A 14,835-nucleotide genomic window follows, 5' to 3' on the forward strand; every position below is an offset into this window, starting at 1 on the left:
ATAACACATGTAGCCTTAATGAGTCAGCCGGACAGCCACAGGGACTGTGACAGAAGAAGTTTGTCTACATGAATAAATTGGTCATTAAAGGAGCAAACATCATTAGCAACCTGCCTTTTTTAGCTTAGGGTTGTTTGGATAAACAAAGACATTTGAAATCATCATCCTGGACATTAGAATCACCAGACACGCCACAATATGATATTATCACGACATTATACACACTCACGAAACAATATTATTTAGATTTTTAGCATTTTCCAATGTGCTGAGTATTGCAATAACATATATTGCAATTTATCATTGTTTTCACCTGCAAATTATTCTTTAAGAGTTCAGCTCTGTCAGTATCTATTTTACAGAATAAGACCAAGTCTTACTTTAATTGTTTGTTTGCTGAAAAATGAGATTATCAAGCATACTAAAACAGTCTCTAAAGCCTTCCATAAATGTTACCATACAACAGTCAGGTATCAATCTGCAATTTGATTGAGGTCATGTTGGCAATTAAATTCAATGTGTTTCCGATAATACAGCAATTAACTGCGATGAATCATCGAACATCACATATCTGTTGACGTCTACGTAGACAAAAATTCAAATTTAACAGGAATTCACATTTAACCATTACATTTTTGCTCACCAACTGGCGTGCTTTATAGGACTATAAACTAGCATACGACTAGCTGGCAGCCAGTTGAGTTAAGTGCCCTCAAGTATGCTCATTAACAAACACTTACTCAGACTGATGGGAACATGTTGGGAATCTGTCTGCATTTATAAGTTAGCACTTATTTGCAAACCTTTGAAAATCTCTCTGAAAGTTACAGCAGTCAGTCTAAGTCTACTGTTTGCAGAAAGGTTGCTTCCTATCTGGTGACCTGTGCAATCACCGTGCTATCAAATGTAGTCATGATTGCAACACTGTCATGCTCTGGGTAACTAAGTAGTCACTACAAGTTACAATAGGTTGCATAATGTGAAAAAATTCAGTACAATGCCCAGACAGCCTCTATGGTATACATGTTTGCTATACATGTATGTTATCTCAAGATGGCATTGTAAGAAATTAGTCCTCTTGTTCATAGTATTCCCAGAGTAGTTTATTTAAAAACAAACTTTGGATTTTTCTGAATCATATGAAATTTTATAGATGAAATAAATGTGTTGCAACCAGATTTAGATCTGATAGTGATAACATTATGTGAATTCTGCACTTATATATTTTTTACCATATGTTTCTATGCATTTTATTACTGGAAAAAATAAAGATATGTGTGATACACACATCTACTATATTTGTTTATAGTAAAAAAAACAGAAGAATTTAGAGCATTACAACATAATTACAGCATTGTTTCTGCCTCCAGGCCATTTTATTTTATTATTTCTTCTAAATTCTTGCAATTCCACTCCAATTGCCCTGGTGTTTTTGTAGTTATTTTAAGCATGAGGCTGGTTCTATTAATTGAAAGTAACAGGCCAGATTTTAGAACTGCAAAGCAACCAGTATTCTGCACAATGTCAAGTTATATAGAGACTGGTTTTCTTCACTTAAAATTTTTTTTGAGGAAGCTTGTAGTCAGGGAATATATAAAAACAAGAGCAGGATTTTTAATCGCCTTCAACGTTATCACATAATAGTCTGGAAGAATAATCTGCTGAATTGGAACAAAATATCTGAAAGAGATATTAGTGTATAACAAATGAGGTCCAAAAGTAGCCTGCCAAGGACTGTGAAAAGTGTCTAGTGACATCACTGCTTGGACCTCACATTGTTTAAATATATCAAAAGTGAGTATTTGCACAGTCTCTCCCTTCTTAATATGGATTTATATGCTCACTTCCTATCTGAGCTCTAATACTATCACAGTGACGCTTAGACAGTGAAGAAAAATAAAAGAATATAATTAATATCTTTTTATAGAAAATAAATTTTTCCTGCACATGGTCTTGTCATACTATATCCAATGTTTCTGTTAGACTCAGTGTCTGTATATTTGACACTAATCCTCAAAAAGGCATAACTGAAGAAATAAACATTTAACCAGGGGGTGGTAAGGAGAAAAGGTAGCGGGTTAAAGTGCGTGTCAGTCATTGGTGCTACTCTTTCATGTTTATGTGCTTTTCTCATATAGAATCAGTCACTCTGCAGGAAGCCCTGGTCGTGAACTGTGCAAATACTGATCACCATATTGTGCTAATTTTCAGCTCGATGTTTTTAGTCTGGGACTCCACAGCCTTGCTTTGCATATTTCAGTGTTAAAATTGACTGATATTGTTATAGTGCAGGCCTCACTGATCACTGAACTTTCATTATAATTCAGCTAAAAACCAGATAAACTAATAGATAAATAAATACATTTTGAGGTGGCGATGGAGGGGAAACTCGGTAGTTTGCATTGTAGCTGAAACATACTTAGTCCATCAACAAACTTACAGGCGAGAGACTTAAACAGAAGCTACGGCGTCCCCAACAGTCTAACTTGGTGAAACCTTTTTCTTGGTCTAGATGCACTACGTGTTGTTGACTACTCTCTATCTGCCATCATGACACAAGATAAACTCTTTAAACAATGTTTCTACTTTCAACGAGAAAAGTTTATCTGACCATTTCTGCCAAGCTCAGCTTCTTTTTTCTGCAATTTATATTTTCCGGCTTTATTCCTGGCCAGAACCAGAACAAGAAGTTTTGAAAAAGGCAAATTTTAGATGCAGTTTGCTCAAACATATGCTACAGTGACATAGTTCAGCATTACATTGCCAGATACTAAATTATCTGTTCACAATCTTTTATAAACACCGACTCTGTCATGGTAAATCGTAAGAGGAGCATCGAGATAGTATTTAACTAAGTATTTTAAACAAATCCACGTCACGAGAGCTTCCTGTGTGTGCCCACGTAGAGTAAACGGGAACAAACGTGGCGGTGAAAGTTGCCATGTGTCTTTGGCTGTGTAGAACTTCTCACTTTCAGAATGAAACCACAAAATCTTTTTATACCATTACATGTGGTTTTGACGCCTTGACATTTGCAGTAGTTGCCGGTGCTGATGCATAATACTTTATAATCAGCTTGTAAGCTGCCTGCGAAGAAGTTTCTGATGAATAATAATCTTTAGATTAATTGTGGCTCTCCATAGATTTCCATGTTGATCAGCAGGACTCTGAACAGCAGCCCAAAACATCCATCTGCTGATAAACCCTATTGTCTAAATAAAGTCTGATCTATTCCTGAGCCCTTGTTCGTTTGCTTTAGGTATGCCAGCTGTCAAACCCTCCCCCTGAGCCCTGTTACGACAGAGGACTATCTGCTAATGCAGTGTTGTAGATGAGTGAACCACAGAGCAGAACACCGTGTTGGGAGGTCAGTGGGTGGTTAGGTGTGTAGTTCAGACTGCAGGTGCACTAAATGGTTTTCTTTTTTTCTCTTTCGGTTTCAGATCTTTCGTCTGTTAACACATTGTCAGAAATACAAGGGTGCAAAGGTGAAAGATATTAACCATTTAAACTAATTTAATAAACACTTTTTAAAGATCTTAATCCTGTAACTTTGTACACAAAGAAATTTGAATTCAAATCATAGTTGTTGTTTTTTTTAATGAATTTAGGTTGTGATCCGACATGGGAAGGATTAGGTTGATGATGAGGTGTTGATGAAGACTTAGCTGTCTTGTCATTGTAGCTGTTGGTTCTTAAATTTCATTTGTTGCAGGTGTTTTTTTCAGAGAGAGGCCTGTGAGAACTAGACTTTGATTTGAATGATATTGCAACAAAGAATTGTCAGGATTCACAGTGAATAGTTACTACTCTTTTCTTATGTAGTTTGCGAGATCAATTTGACATGGCTGACTGGAGTGAGATTGAGTTACAGAATAATGGAGGGCTGTGCCTTTTGCAGTATGTCTGAGATTTTGTAGTGTTTAAAAATTTTGGAGATGGGTTAAGGATGTATTCTGCAGAGTGTCTGGTGGACTTGCTTTTCAGACCGAGTGAACAACGGCTTCTCTCATTTCTGTGCTGTGGGTGTTTTGCCTGACCAGCTAAAGTCACTGGTAGCAGCTGGACAGGACACACTCTGCTGTCCACCAAAGACTGGGGGAAAAAGAAAGGTGGATGGAGAGAAGGGGAGACAGATGCGGGGGAGAAAGGCAGACAGGAAAGGTGACAGCAGACACCACGCTGTGGCAGGGCCAACAGATGCTCGTTTTATTTCCTGTATAACTTTTGATGACAACTATGCTTGTATGCTGATGGTAATGACATATGTGATACGGTTTGTTTCAGTTTGATCAAACAGTGCACTCTCTATTTGTGTGACACTGTTAGATCAGTGTCACCTAAACTAGTTCATATTCGTTAAAAGACATGGGACTTGTTCCACAAGAGGTGTTACAGTTTAGAAGTTACGATGCCATGATGAACTCATGATGTTGCACAGAAAAAGAGGCTAATTCAATATTCATGCAGTTTTAATATGAAAACTGTCCCATGGGACAAATTATGAACATTTTTCAGGGCTAAAATAGGTTGTGGTGAAAGGGGAGAGGTGCCAGAAAAATGGGTGGAGCTTATCCTCTGACAAAACACACATTTAATGTATTTGATTCACAAATACCTTTATTACTAGTTCACTTGGTTTGAAGTGTATAATTCATCGTGTTTATGTGCGATCGTGTCTGGTCCTTTGCTGTTCACACTTTGGTTTTGCAGAGAATCTTTAGTTTTTGCAACACTATACAGCTAATTGTTTTTTATAGTTCATCACTCTGACCAGAACTGCGCTAACACAGGAAGCACGATGAATCCTGTAACCCACTTCTCTCATGGTGCCACACCTTTCCTTATATGAAATAAAATAAACCAATAACATGATAACGTCTTAGCTAAGCCTTGTCACTGCATAGATCTGCATAGATCGTTTTTTTAATGAAACACACCAATACTTTACTGAACAAACACCCTTGTTTCTTAACTTTTTTTGTAAAACATTTGCCCATTTATCCAACAACAGATGGAATTTTTTTTCTTTATTACTTGCCATGTATTTTGGGGGTTTCGGTTTTCAGTTGACTCAATAATAACTCAATAATAAGTCTTCCTCTAAGTTTTAAATATTTTCTGTGGAAACTTAGTGTGATCATCCATGCATCCCTTGGGAGCATGACTATTTGCAGTATTTTTCATTGTTGAAAACATTAGTTGTCGATATACTTTGTCATGAGAACACTTTGCCTATGATAATTGGCCAGAGACATCATCATCTTCTGGGAATAATAAATATCACTGGCTATTTCCACACAGATCTGGTGACTTTTATTTGTTATTTTTTTGCTTAGGTTTTGTACAGATTTGCAACCGACTGGCTGATCTTGCTTTTTGTACAAAATCAAAACCAATGTCACAGTGAATGTCCTACTTTTCTATCCATGTGTTGCTCTTTTCTCCCATAAGTCTCTCTGTTCTGCTGTATTTTTAAACAATTAGAAAATCACATCATTGGCCAGCAGCTGTTGTAATCTTTTGGCAGTCTCCCAGAAAGACGTGTGTTTTTCTTTGTTTGTCTGGCAGTTGTTTGTTATTCTCCATGTGTGAGGGGAAAAAGTGAGTTGAAGTGCCCTCGGACGTGTTTGTGGGAGTGAGGCGTGCTGACATGGTTGGGGAGGGAATAGGCTTCGGCCCGTTGGGAGGAAAAGGGAGGGGGGTTAGGCGGGGGTTGACATACTGATGCACCACAGGTTTTTGCCATTAGGTCTGGTGGTTTTATCGCAATAGCAAGACCTTGCCGTATTTTAATATATGTATCCTTTCAGTAAGAGTTAAAGATAATCTTTTTGGGTTTGTAGTAAATTCACGAGAAACAAGAGCATAGGAGCATAAAGTCCAGGCTGAGGCTGTCTGTGAAGAGTTTGGGATTTGTCTCTTGAGAAAAACATGGTAATAATAAATCCTCTGATGTTTTCCTCACAACAAGGAGAGGGAAACTATGCCATACATGATCTCTGGCTTTATGCTGATCCAACATAGGCTTATTTGGCGGCACGGAAAGAGAAAACAATAGCTATGTGTTCTGAGCAACAAAAAAACCCCAAAACCCTTTCCCCCTAGCTGTACCCCACTGCTGAGGCACTGTGTTTTTGGAGTCAGTTGGAGAGTTTAACATTGTTATCAAACTGTCTTTCACTTAGACTTTAATTATTTCCAAATGTTCCATCTGATTGCTGTTGGCAGCCTTTGCGTGCTTAGTGTGATGTGTTTGAAATGTGAGCAGGCCTTGGCTGGCACAAGCCTGTGAGGTCTGACCCCAAGAAAAAAAAAACTTGGCCAAACTCTTTCTCATAGTGTACTTGACCTTCTAATGTAAAAGTGCTGTTTGTTACCTCACTCGGAGCAACTTCTCTTGTACCACCCCGAGTCCCATTTGAGGTTTGTGCATCTGCAAACTGCACCCTCATTGTTTTTAAGTGGGTCATACTCACTTAAAACGTAAAGGAAATTTACAGCATAGGAAATTGTCAGGCTGCGGTTAGGTTAGTTAACCACCACAAAGGTTGTGGCCTATGAATAGAAGTTGCATATCATGCAAGAGTGTGAATGCTAAGTGCAGTCATGTGAATCTAAACGAACCATTGTGCTGGTCAAGGAATTGCAGTATTAATGGATGATAGAAATGTTCATTATAGCTGACTGTGCAGGAGAGAAACCATAGCCAGACTGACTGAAATCCGAACATCTTCTGGAAAGTAAAAGAGATATGTGTACATCCAGTTCCCCCATTGACAAAAACATATTAATATGAACATTTAATTACTGAGAGTTGACAGTTGTATGACATGCTTTAAAAATGATGAGGAAACCAAGATCAAAATCCTTATATAAATGTCTTTAATATTGTATACTGGGACAAAAGGAGGTACCCTAAAAGTAAATAATGATAAACAATAATAAACACAGTTTTATATTTGGTAGTTATTTGAAACAAACAAACAAATAACTGTGCATTAAAATCCACTGCTTCTCTCGTGAGTCTCTTGTCCTGTCACTGAACTTCAAATTCATTTTGTTGGACTGCAGCTGGCGACAGTAGTCCATGTCCTTCTTTGCAGCCTCATAGCTTCACTTGGCCCTGGTTGACAATGGCCCTCCAACTCAAAGTCAGTCCCCACAGCAGAACAAGGACTACTGATATCAGCTGCAGGCAGTGGAATTTAAGGGACAAGGCGTTCTCTAGAGCAGTACTGGTTACCACCAGGTGAACTTTAAAATAAAAAGTGAGCGCGTTGTCCGTTCGTGGATGGTGTTGTTCTCTCAGACAGATGAAACAAAATAAAAGAACAGACTAAAAGAATAAAGGACTCCAAAGACACTTGGCCAGCCTAGGTAAAGTCTATGTGTGGGAACAACTTGGGCAATAAGCAAATGGACTAAGGTGGTGACTATGTTCTGTGAATCCCACAGAAGGCCTAAATCTTTCAGCCAGTCAGTAAATGCACGACCTTCTAGCAGTCCATAAGGAGCCCAGTCAGCTGGGGGCCTTATTTGTTGGATTTGGATGGCTTCACTGTGTCTGCATGGGTTTTCTGCTACAGTCTGAAGACATGCAGATTTGGTTTACTGGCAACCTTAAATTGCCCACTATGTGAACATGAGCATGAACGGTTCTTTCTCTACATCTGTATCTGATCCAATGTCAGTTAGCATTGGCTCAAACCACACTGTGGGCATCAGGTTAAGAAGGTATCAACTACAAGGGATGGTTCGCAGTAAATAAGACCTCCGATTTTAAGAATAGAAAGATTTCAGATTTTTGAATTGTCTCCATGATAGGTAAAACCTACTGTCTGACCTAAACAACAATTACCTTATGCAGTTTTTTTACACCACAAGTGTTCTCCAGATGTTTTGATTGTTCAGGAAATTGCTCTATTCTTGCTGACATATGCAAAGTTGTAAAGTATGAACTAAATCATTACTGTAGACCTTTGCTCAGACTCTAAAAGATGTGGACTGCGAACCCTGGTTCTTGTTGAATGTTAAATGTAACCATTGCAGGAAATCAGTGAAGTTACTTTGGGGCATTTATATTTAGAATACTGTGGGATGGTGATGCTTTTGTGTTTCATGTTACTCAGCATACATATAGTTAGAGTGAGTGACATGGCACCATTTAGAGGAAAAACCTAGATTGTAGGAAAATCAGAAAACAAATGTATCCAGTCATTCTACTGACATGTAGTTTTGGTTTTTTTTTTAGCATTTCATGATTGTTAAAAAGTTTCACCTCATTAAATCCAATTTTAGCGTTAAAAAAAGTCTAGCTAAACCAGTGGATGAGAGGTTAGAGTACTAAGTTATGCGCTCACACTAAAAAGGTTAGTAAGGTCTAATAAACAGACATATCTGACAATAAATGCTCAGTAACAGACTAATAATATAGAAGCATTTTACTAACAAAAAAACTGGAGCACAGACGTCTTACATATTATTGGCCAGATTATCCTGTCAGATATTCTCCAAGAGGCACCAACAGCACAAACAGATGAAATGTATTGTTCTGTGAGGACAAGGTGGCAACTACAGCTGCCTGTGTCAAGATTAAAAAACAAAAACTTCATTTTAGTTAGTTAAAGTGAATGAATTATTTTTAAAAAAGCTTCCTGTGCAGTTATGAAGGAGACATTTAAATATAGAGAGGTAAAATGCTTTTGTAATAGGCTATAAATAGGATTTTTCTGCTGTTAAGGTGTGCTTTTTAACATACAAGTCTATGGGGTATGGCCTGCTCAAGTGGCCACTTGAGGGACTGCAGCTTTTGTCACTCGTGGGTTACTTTCCCTTTTAAGCCCCCAAGAATGTTGCTTGGATTTAAATTGACAGCAATATATGAGGCTATAAATCATACACGTGTTATTTTTTATTTTTATTGCAAGAATCATTGTTTCTCTGCTGCAGGACCGCTGTTTCGCAGCCCATGTGAGCTGCTGCCAGTGGGGACGGGACACCCAGTGCAAGCCATGCTGAAGAGCTTCACTATCCTGTCAGGGTGTGCAAGCAGGGGCACCACCGGCTTGCCTGAGGAGGTCCACATCATCAACCTGAGAGGACATGCTCATGAGGGACCAGACAACTCTTCAGCAAAAGTGAGTCATCCTTAGTCAAAGAACCTGAAACTTAAATTATCTTAAGTTAACCTAAACATGCTTTAATGTTGATCAAAATTTAGTATGCAGAGAAACTATATTCATAGATTTATTTATATTAATTTTTCAATTTAACAAGAAATTCAAATTAGAATTGACTTGCCATAAGCTGGATGAAGATTGTAAGACCTGCTGTGGTAATATTTCCACTGCCCTAGTTTTCTCAGTTCTGATAATGGCTGCCAGTTATTTTCCATTTTACTTCAAGGAGACTTCTTGGCAAAAGTGAACGCCTTTTGTATTTATTGATTCCACCCATTTAAAAAAAAACAAAAAACAGTGTCAGACATTACGATCAGGTGAGCTTTCAAAGAAGTACCTTTTTAGCGTGAGTAATTAACACAGTGAGAAGTCATTTAAGCACCAGGTATTTTCTCACCATTTGCCTCATTTAAACTCATTTAAACTGTCAGCACATCTACCGATAGCGTTCCTGTATTTGATGTTAATTGTAAAACCGCTCCCTATCTTCGGGTGTTAAACGGCACATCTCGTGGCTGGAGTCCTAATCATCAGCCATAGTTTGGAGATGAATCACAGGCCCACGTCCTTCAAAACCACTGTGTCTAGGTTTTAAACCTTCATCCCCCTCAGTTAGAGAAGTGTGAAAAGCAGCATGTATAGACTTGTCATTGCAGTTGTGTTGCTGATGTAAGCTTTAGTGTTGCCAAGGCCAAATGTACAGAAGCACAGTGTGTGTGGGTATGCTTCATCAGCACATAAATAAAGAAATGTTATTTGGGTGGCTGAGAGGGAAACATTTAAATAGCTGGGAAATGGAAACATATGCATATCTTGACACTTTATGTCTTATTATAGACGTTTTAGTCATCGCTGTCGATGGGCACTTCACAGTGGTTGTGAACCACTCACGAGACGAGAGCTACGTACATCACACACATGATAAAAGGAATGACTCGGCCAGTAACAAAGCTTAAACTGAACTAAAATAACTGAAGCCTCACCTTTAAGGAAAAATGTAACGTAATATGGCAGATTAAACCTAAAATGGTGCAATGTCTAAAGAATTTATGTTCCTTGATAGTAACTAGCAGAGTTTACATTGCGAGTCTTGAAGATAAACATTATTATCCAGTTGATAAATTACCGAGTCAGTATTTATGGAAAAAATGATGGACTTCAGTATTGCATGCGCACATGGCCTTCACAGTCAGAAACTACACTGGATCACTGTAATTGTAATAATTCGAACCCCAAAAAGGGACTACCAGGGATTACCATAAGTGTGATGCAAATTGTAGCTGCTCGTATTTATGAATTTCTGTGGAATCATTCAGTAGATTTTTTTGGATGCGTGTCCTGCAAAGTTTGAAGGCTTTGCTGTGTTTCATCTACTTCCCGATTTACTGTGTCAGGGTGGATTATGATTACATGCAGATAGATGTTGTAATCACACAGAACAAACTGAAATGGGTTTTGTCTTCACCTGCTGAAAGTTATGATTGTTGGCCTTAGCACATTCCTCACCTTTAGGTAATTCCCAGACCAACTGATTGGCGTTTTAATAGAGAGAGTGCAAGTCAAAGTATGCCTAGTATGGATTTAAGACTTAGATGACAAAGAGCGTTCCTGTTTTAAGCTTGAACAGACTTGTATGGAAAATCAAACAATCCTAACCATATTTTAGCTGCTGTGAAAGTTGCTCGCAACCCAAAAGACTGACTGTTTAAATCTTGTTGTCACTTGCTCTCAGGAGATCTTTCTGCACGTCGTCATCCACCAAATGATGACTCATAAATACAGTCAAACAGCAATGTCTGCTAGAACTAATTTAGCCCACTTTTGGTTTCCTTATTCGATATATATCCTTATTTGATATATATCCTTATTTTCAGCTGACTTTATTTATTCTAAGTTCAAGATCAGTGAGAAGTCCATCACTAAAGTTCACCAGTGTTGAATTTCTACGAGCTTAACTACAGTCCGATGAGCTCGGACGTGATATTTTTTCAGTTATTCTTTAAGTGGTGTACAAAAGTTGAATGTTATTCTAATTTGCTATATTTAAAACTACAGCTTTATAGCACAGTAAAGTACTTAGTTCCAGAGTCTGTGAAACACATCACTTTATCTAGCTTTCGGTCACCCATCACTTCCATGGTCAAGTGAGGACTAGCGCGGAGGAGGGACAAATCCAGCTGTCTGTTCCCCTGCCTACAGCCTTGGCCTACAGAAGGTCACGCCAGGTTTGGTTGAGATTAGGTGGCCCTACAGAAGCTCACTCTGTCACTGGAGGTTTCTGCTTATGATTAGATAAGATATCCTAAAGGACACCCAGACCCTCTACCCACTCTGGTCCTTGATTTTGTTTCCACCTGAGACGTGGGCACAGATTGGCCTGTTCAGATACAAGCAGCTCCTGACAGCCTTCAACAGGACCGTGTTGGAGGGCAAACAATGCGTCAGACTATGGTCTTACTCACACAATCTGCCCCTGATCTTTTGTGACCAGAGGAGGCGATAATCCAGTGAGAAAATGGAAGTGAAACAAGGGGATCTTAACATCCTAGTCTGCATTTGGGCAAGGATGTTCTTACTTAGAAGGCTGTCGGAGAAAAGACCTCATTGGTCTTCATTAATTATCCTTGACCACAGAGCGTCTAAACCCATTACTTCTTTCAAAAAACAAGTAAAGTTGTAAAAAAGCCAGTTTCTACTGCAAATTCTTGAGCTCACTTATAACTTATAAGTTGCTGTATAGTTTATATAACGACATATAAACTTTGAAAGAACTCTTTTGAGTTTGCAGCAGTAATACTGTTTGGCTTGAGAGGTGGATCTGAAAAGCATGTAGGAAAATAGCTGTAGTCAGCTTGGCTTCCCAACAGTTACTGTGAATTCCAACACAACACAACATCCTGGTTTTGTGGCAAAATAGAACTCCCACATGAAGTCCTCAGACCACTCTTGCAGCATAATCAGTTTCTCCTCTGTCCATCTGCTGTTTTTGTCCAACATATTTTAGAAAATTATAGCTAAATACAGCAGCATTGTTTATTGACAGTACAGTAATTCAGATATGTTAACTATCAGTGAAAAGACTGTAGTAGTCCTATCATAAGACTCTATTTTATGTTAAGATACTAATGGAAACTGGGACTGATGACTGAAAAACAATATACTTCTTCAATGAAGTAATGCCTAATTTAAAGTTGGATTTCAATTTTAGTGTATGAATACATTTCTTGTCATTAAATTTGAAGGATTGCACATTTATTTCACTCTAATTAATCGATAATTTCCTGAGTATGCTTTGGCGTGTCTTCTTTGCTTATTTTCTAAGCCTTCATGAAGGCGCCTGGTCAGTGTATGGTACTGTAGACCTTCTCTGAGGTTTCCTCCACACCTCAGCTGATAGGGGACGAGGTTGTGACTGGGCTGCAGTTCAGTCTGTATTTGGATGTTTTGAATGTGTGGTTGTGAGCTTTGGCTGTCTTTAGCTTCTGGAGAACGCAATGTGCCCCGGTGACTCCTAATAAGTGTCTGCACAGCTAGCTTGACCAGGTAGTGGAATAAATCTGCTATTGCACATGGTGTGCATGGGCTAATATGGACAAGGGAGATTGCATGGTCAGTTTCAGACACTTTTATACACATGTGTGTACAGTCGCGCAGACATCCTGCAGCTGCATTGTGTGAGGCCTGCTTCACATCTCTTTCACGCCCATGTGTAAAAGTCATGGCTTGCAGTTTGTCTATGTTTTCAGTAAAGACGTGAAAGCAATGAATTGTTTCCTGCCTGTACCAGTGAAACCATTCTTTATGGGTATTAACCAGTAGGTATGAACTGCTACTCATTGAAAGAAACGGCACAGCTGGACCTGACTCACAATACACACTTTGGCTTCTGGCCAGTCTCACACTAAAGCTGAGCTATTAAGTGCAACAGAACACCTCAGTAGTGACTGTGCAAAGTGCTTCGTCTGGATAACGTGACATTTGCAGGGATTGCTTTGACTGTACAATAACAGCCAGAGGTTGACAGTATGCTAATCATTCATTCAGGAAGACTGAAGCTAGAAATGCATACAATAATATTTTGAATAGTATTCTAACGATCTGCGAACTTTGCGTTCAAAGTGATGAAAGTATACCTATCTTTGCTCCAAGTTTCAGTTTGAATTACCATTTTTGATTACTGACACATCCAAAAGGAGAACAGACTCTCACTGGCATTTATTAAAAGCTGGTTTATATTACAAGTGACAAAAGCTGTTAGGTTTTTATGTCAACATAAAATCATCTGGTTTGAAGGAGACTCTTCAATCATTAGGCTGACATAGAGTATACAACCAAGTTAAGGCAGTTTTTTTGTACCAGCCAAAAATGACAAATCATGCACAAACAAGCCAAAAATGTGCAACTCTGTTGTTGACTGGAAGACATCCAGGAAGAGCTGGTAAATTAGTGAGCCTGTCATCTGGTCAGTCTGTAACTTTGGTACAGATTAAAAGTTCACGTTTGTGACGGCTTTCATATCTCTCAGTGACTTGGTGGCGCCCTGCCACCATGATGTAGAAATTTGTAGGTGTTAATAAAATGTCAGAACTTTTGTGCTTTGAGTGGCCAAGAGATTTTCTCTGCACTTTCTTGGTGATATCAGGATACGCTATTACTAATTTATGAACCAATTTTTTCATCTAGGAAACACTCTACCCATTATGCTATGGACTCATAAGTGTGTTTCTGCTTACGTTTGCAGATTAGCAGTAACCATGTTAGCATGGTTACTGTGATCATGTTAGCAGCTGGGTAGAAATACAAGAGATTAAGTTTTTTGTTTATTATTATTTAAACAATTTAAAATTACAGAGTAATCAGTGGTTCATCTCTCCAGTTTGGTAAAGAATCATTTATTTATATTTCAGCAACTTGAACCATTTGCCAATAATTTCTTTTTAAATGTTACCCACCCCACACAATGCATGCTGAGCAGTGCCAGGCCACATTGGGTAATATATGTGCGATGGTTTAACTGAGCTGCTCTGCAATTTCAAAGTAACATTTTTGATCTGGATTTGAAATCTAACCCACCCCCCCAAACTCTGTTTTTTTAATTCAGTGTTTGTCTTTAACAGTAGGCTTTGTTTCATAGACTCTTAACTCTCCTCTTTCAAAATATGACCACTTATGATACTGGCTTGACTGGAATTTTTTTTTTTTTTGTTACTTGTAACGTGTTATTCACATTTGTCTGAAATAGAGATAGATGATTTCTTCAGCTTCAGTGGCCCTGCTCAAAGTAACAGAAAACCCTCTCTTTTACCCATGTGGGCCTCCGAGGACAGAGAGACAGGCCAATTTGGAAAGTCAGTATTCTTGGATAGGTCAAAAGTGACTTTTGGCTGGGCTGCAATTCCTAGGAAAGCTGCAGTGCCAGGTTGCGCTTGTGTGTTTCAGAAGGAAATGATTTCCTCAAATAATGTCAGAATGATTTTCACATTTTCACAAAATTGAATTACATTTTATAAAAACAGCCCAATCTTGCAGAGCAAGACAAGAGTGAGTGAGAGTGACCTGTGCTGCAGGCTACACGTGCTGCTCATATTTCCTGTGAGCTTGAAAGCCCTTTGGGTTTTTGAGGCAAAATAGCTTTTCGTGGCTTGACTATTGA

General features: G+C 38.6%; 1 protein-coding gene across 4 annotated transcripts in view; it reads left to right on the forward strand.

Moving 5' to 3' along the window:
* tgfbr3 (transforming growth factor, beta receptor III) overlaps positions 1–14,835 on the forward strand; it is a 73,562-nt gene that overhangs the window by 19,363 nt on the left and 39,364 nt on the right. For all 4 annotated transcript variants that reach the window (XM_039606428.1, XM_039606431.1, XM_039606432.1 and 1 more), the window contains exon 3: positions 8,953–9,140. In XM_039606428.1, the coding sequence (XP_039462362.1) occupies positions 8,953–9,140 (188 nt within the window). The remainder of the gene's footprint in view (positions 1–8,952; positions 9,141–14,835) is intronic.

The sequence above is a fragment of the Oreochromis aureus genome, linkage group 23 (assembly GCF_013358895.1).
Source record: "Oreochromis aureus strain Israel breed Guangdong linkage group 23, ZZ_aureus, whole genome shotgun sequence".
NCBI classification, from domain to species: domain Eukaryota; kingdom Metazoa; phylum Chordata; class Actinopteri; order Cichliformes; family Cichlidae; genus Oreochromis; species Oreochromis aureus.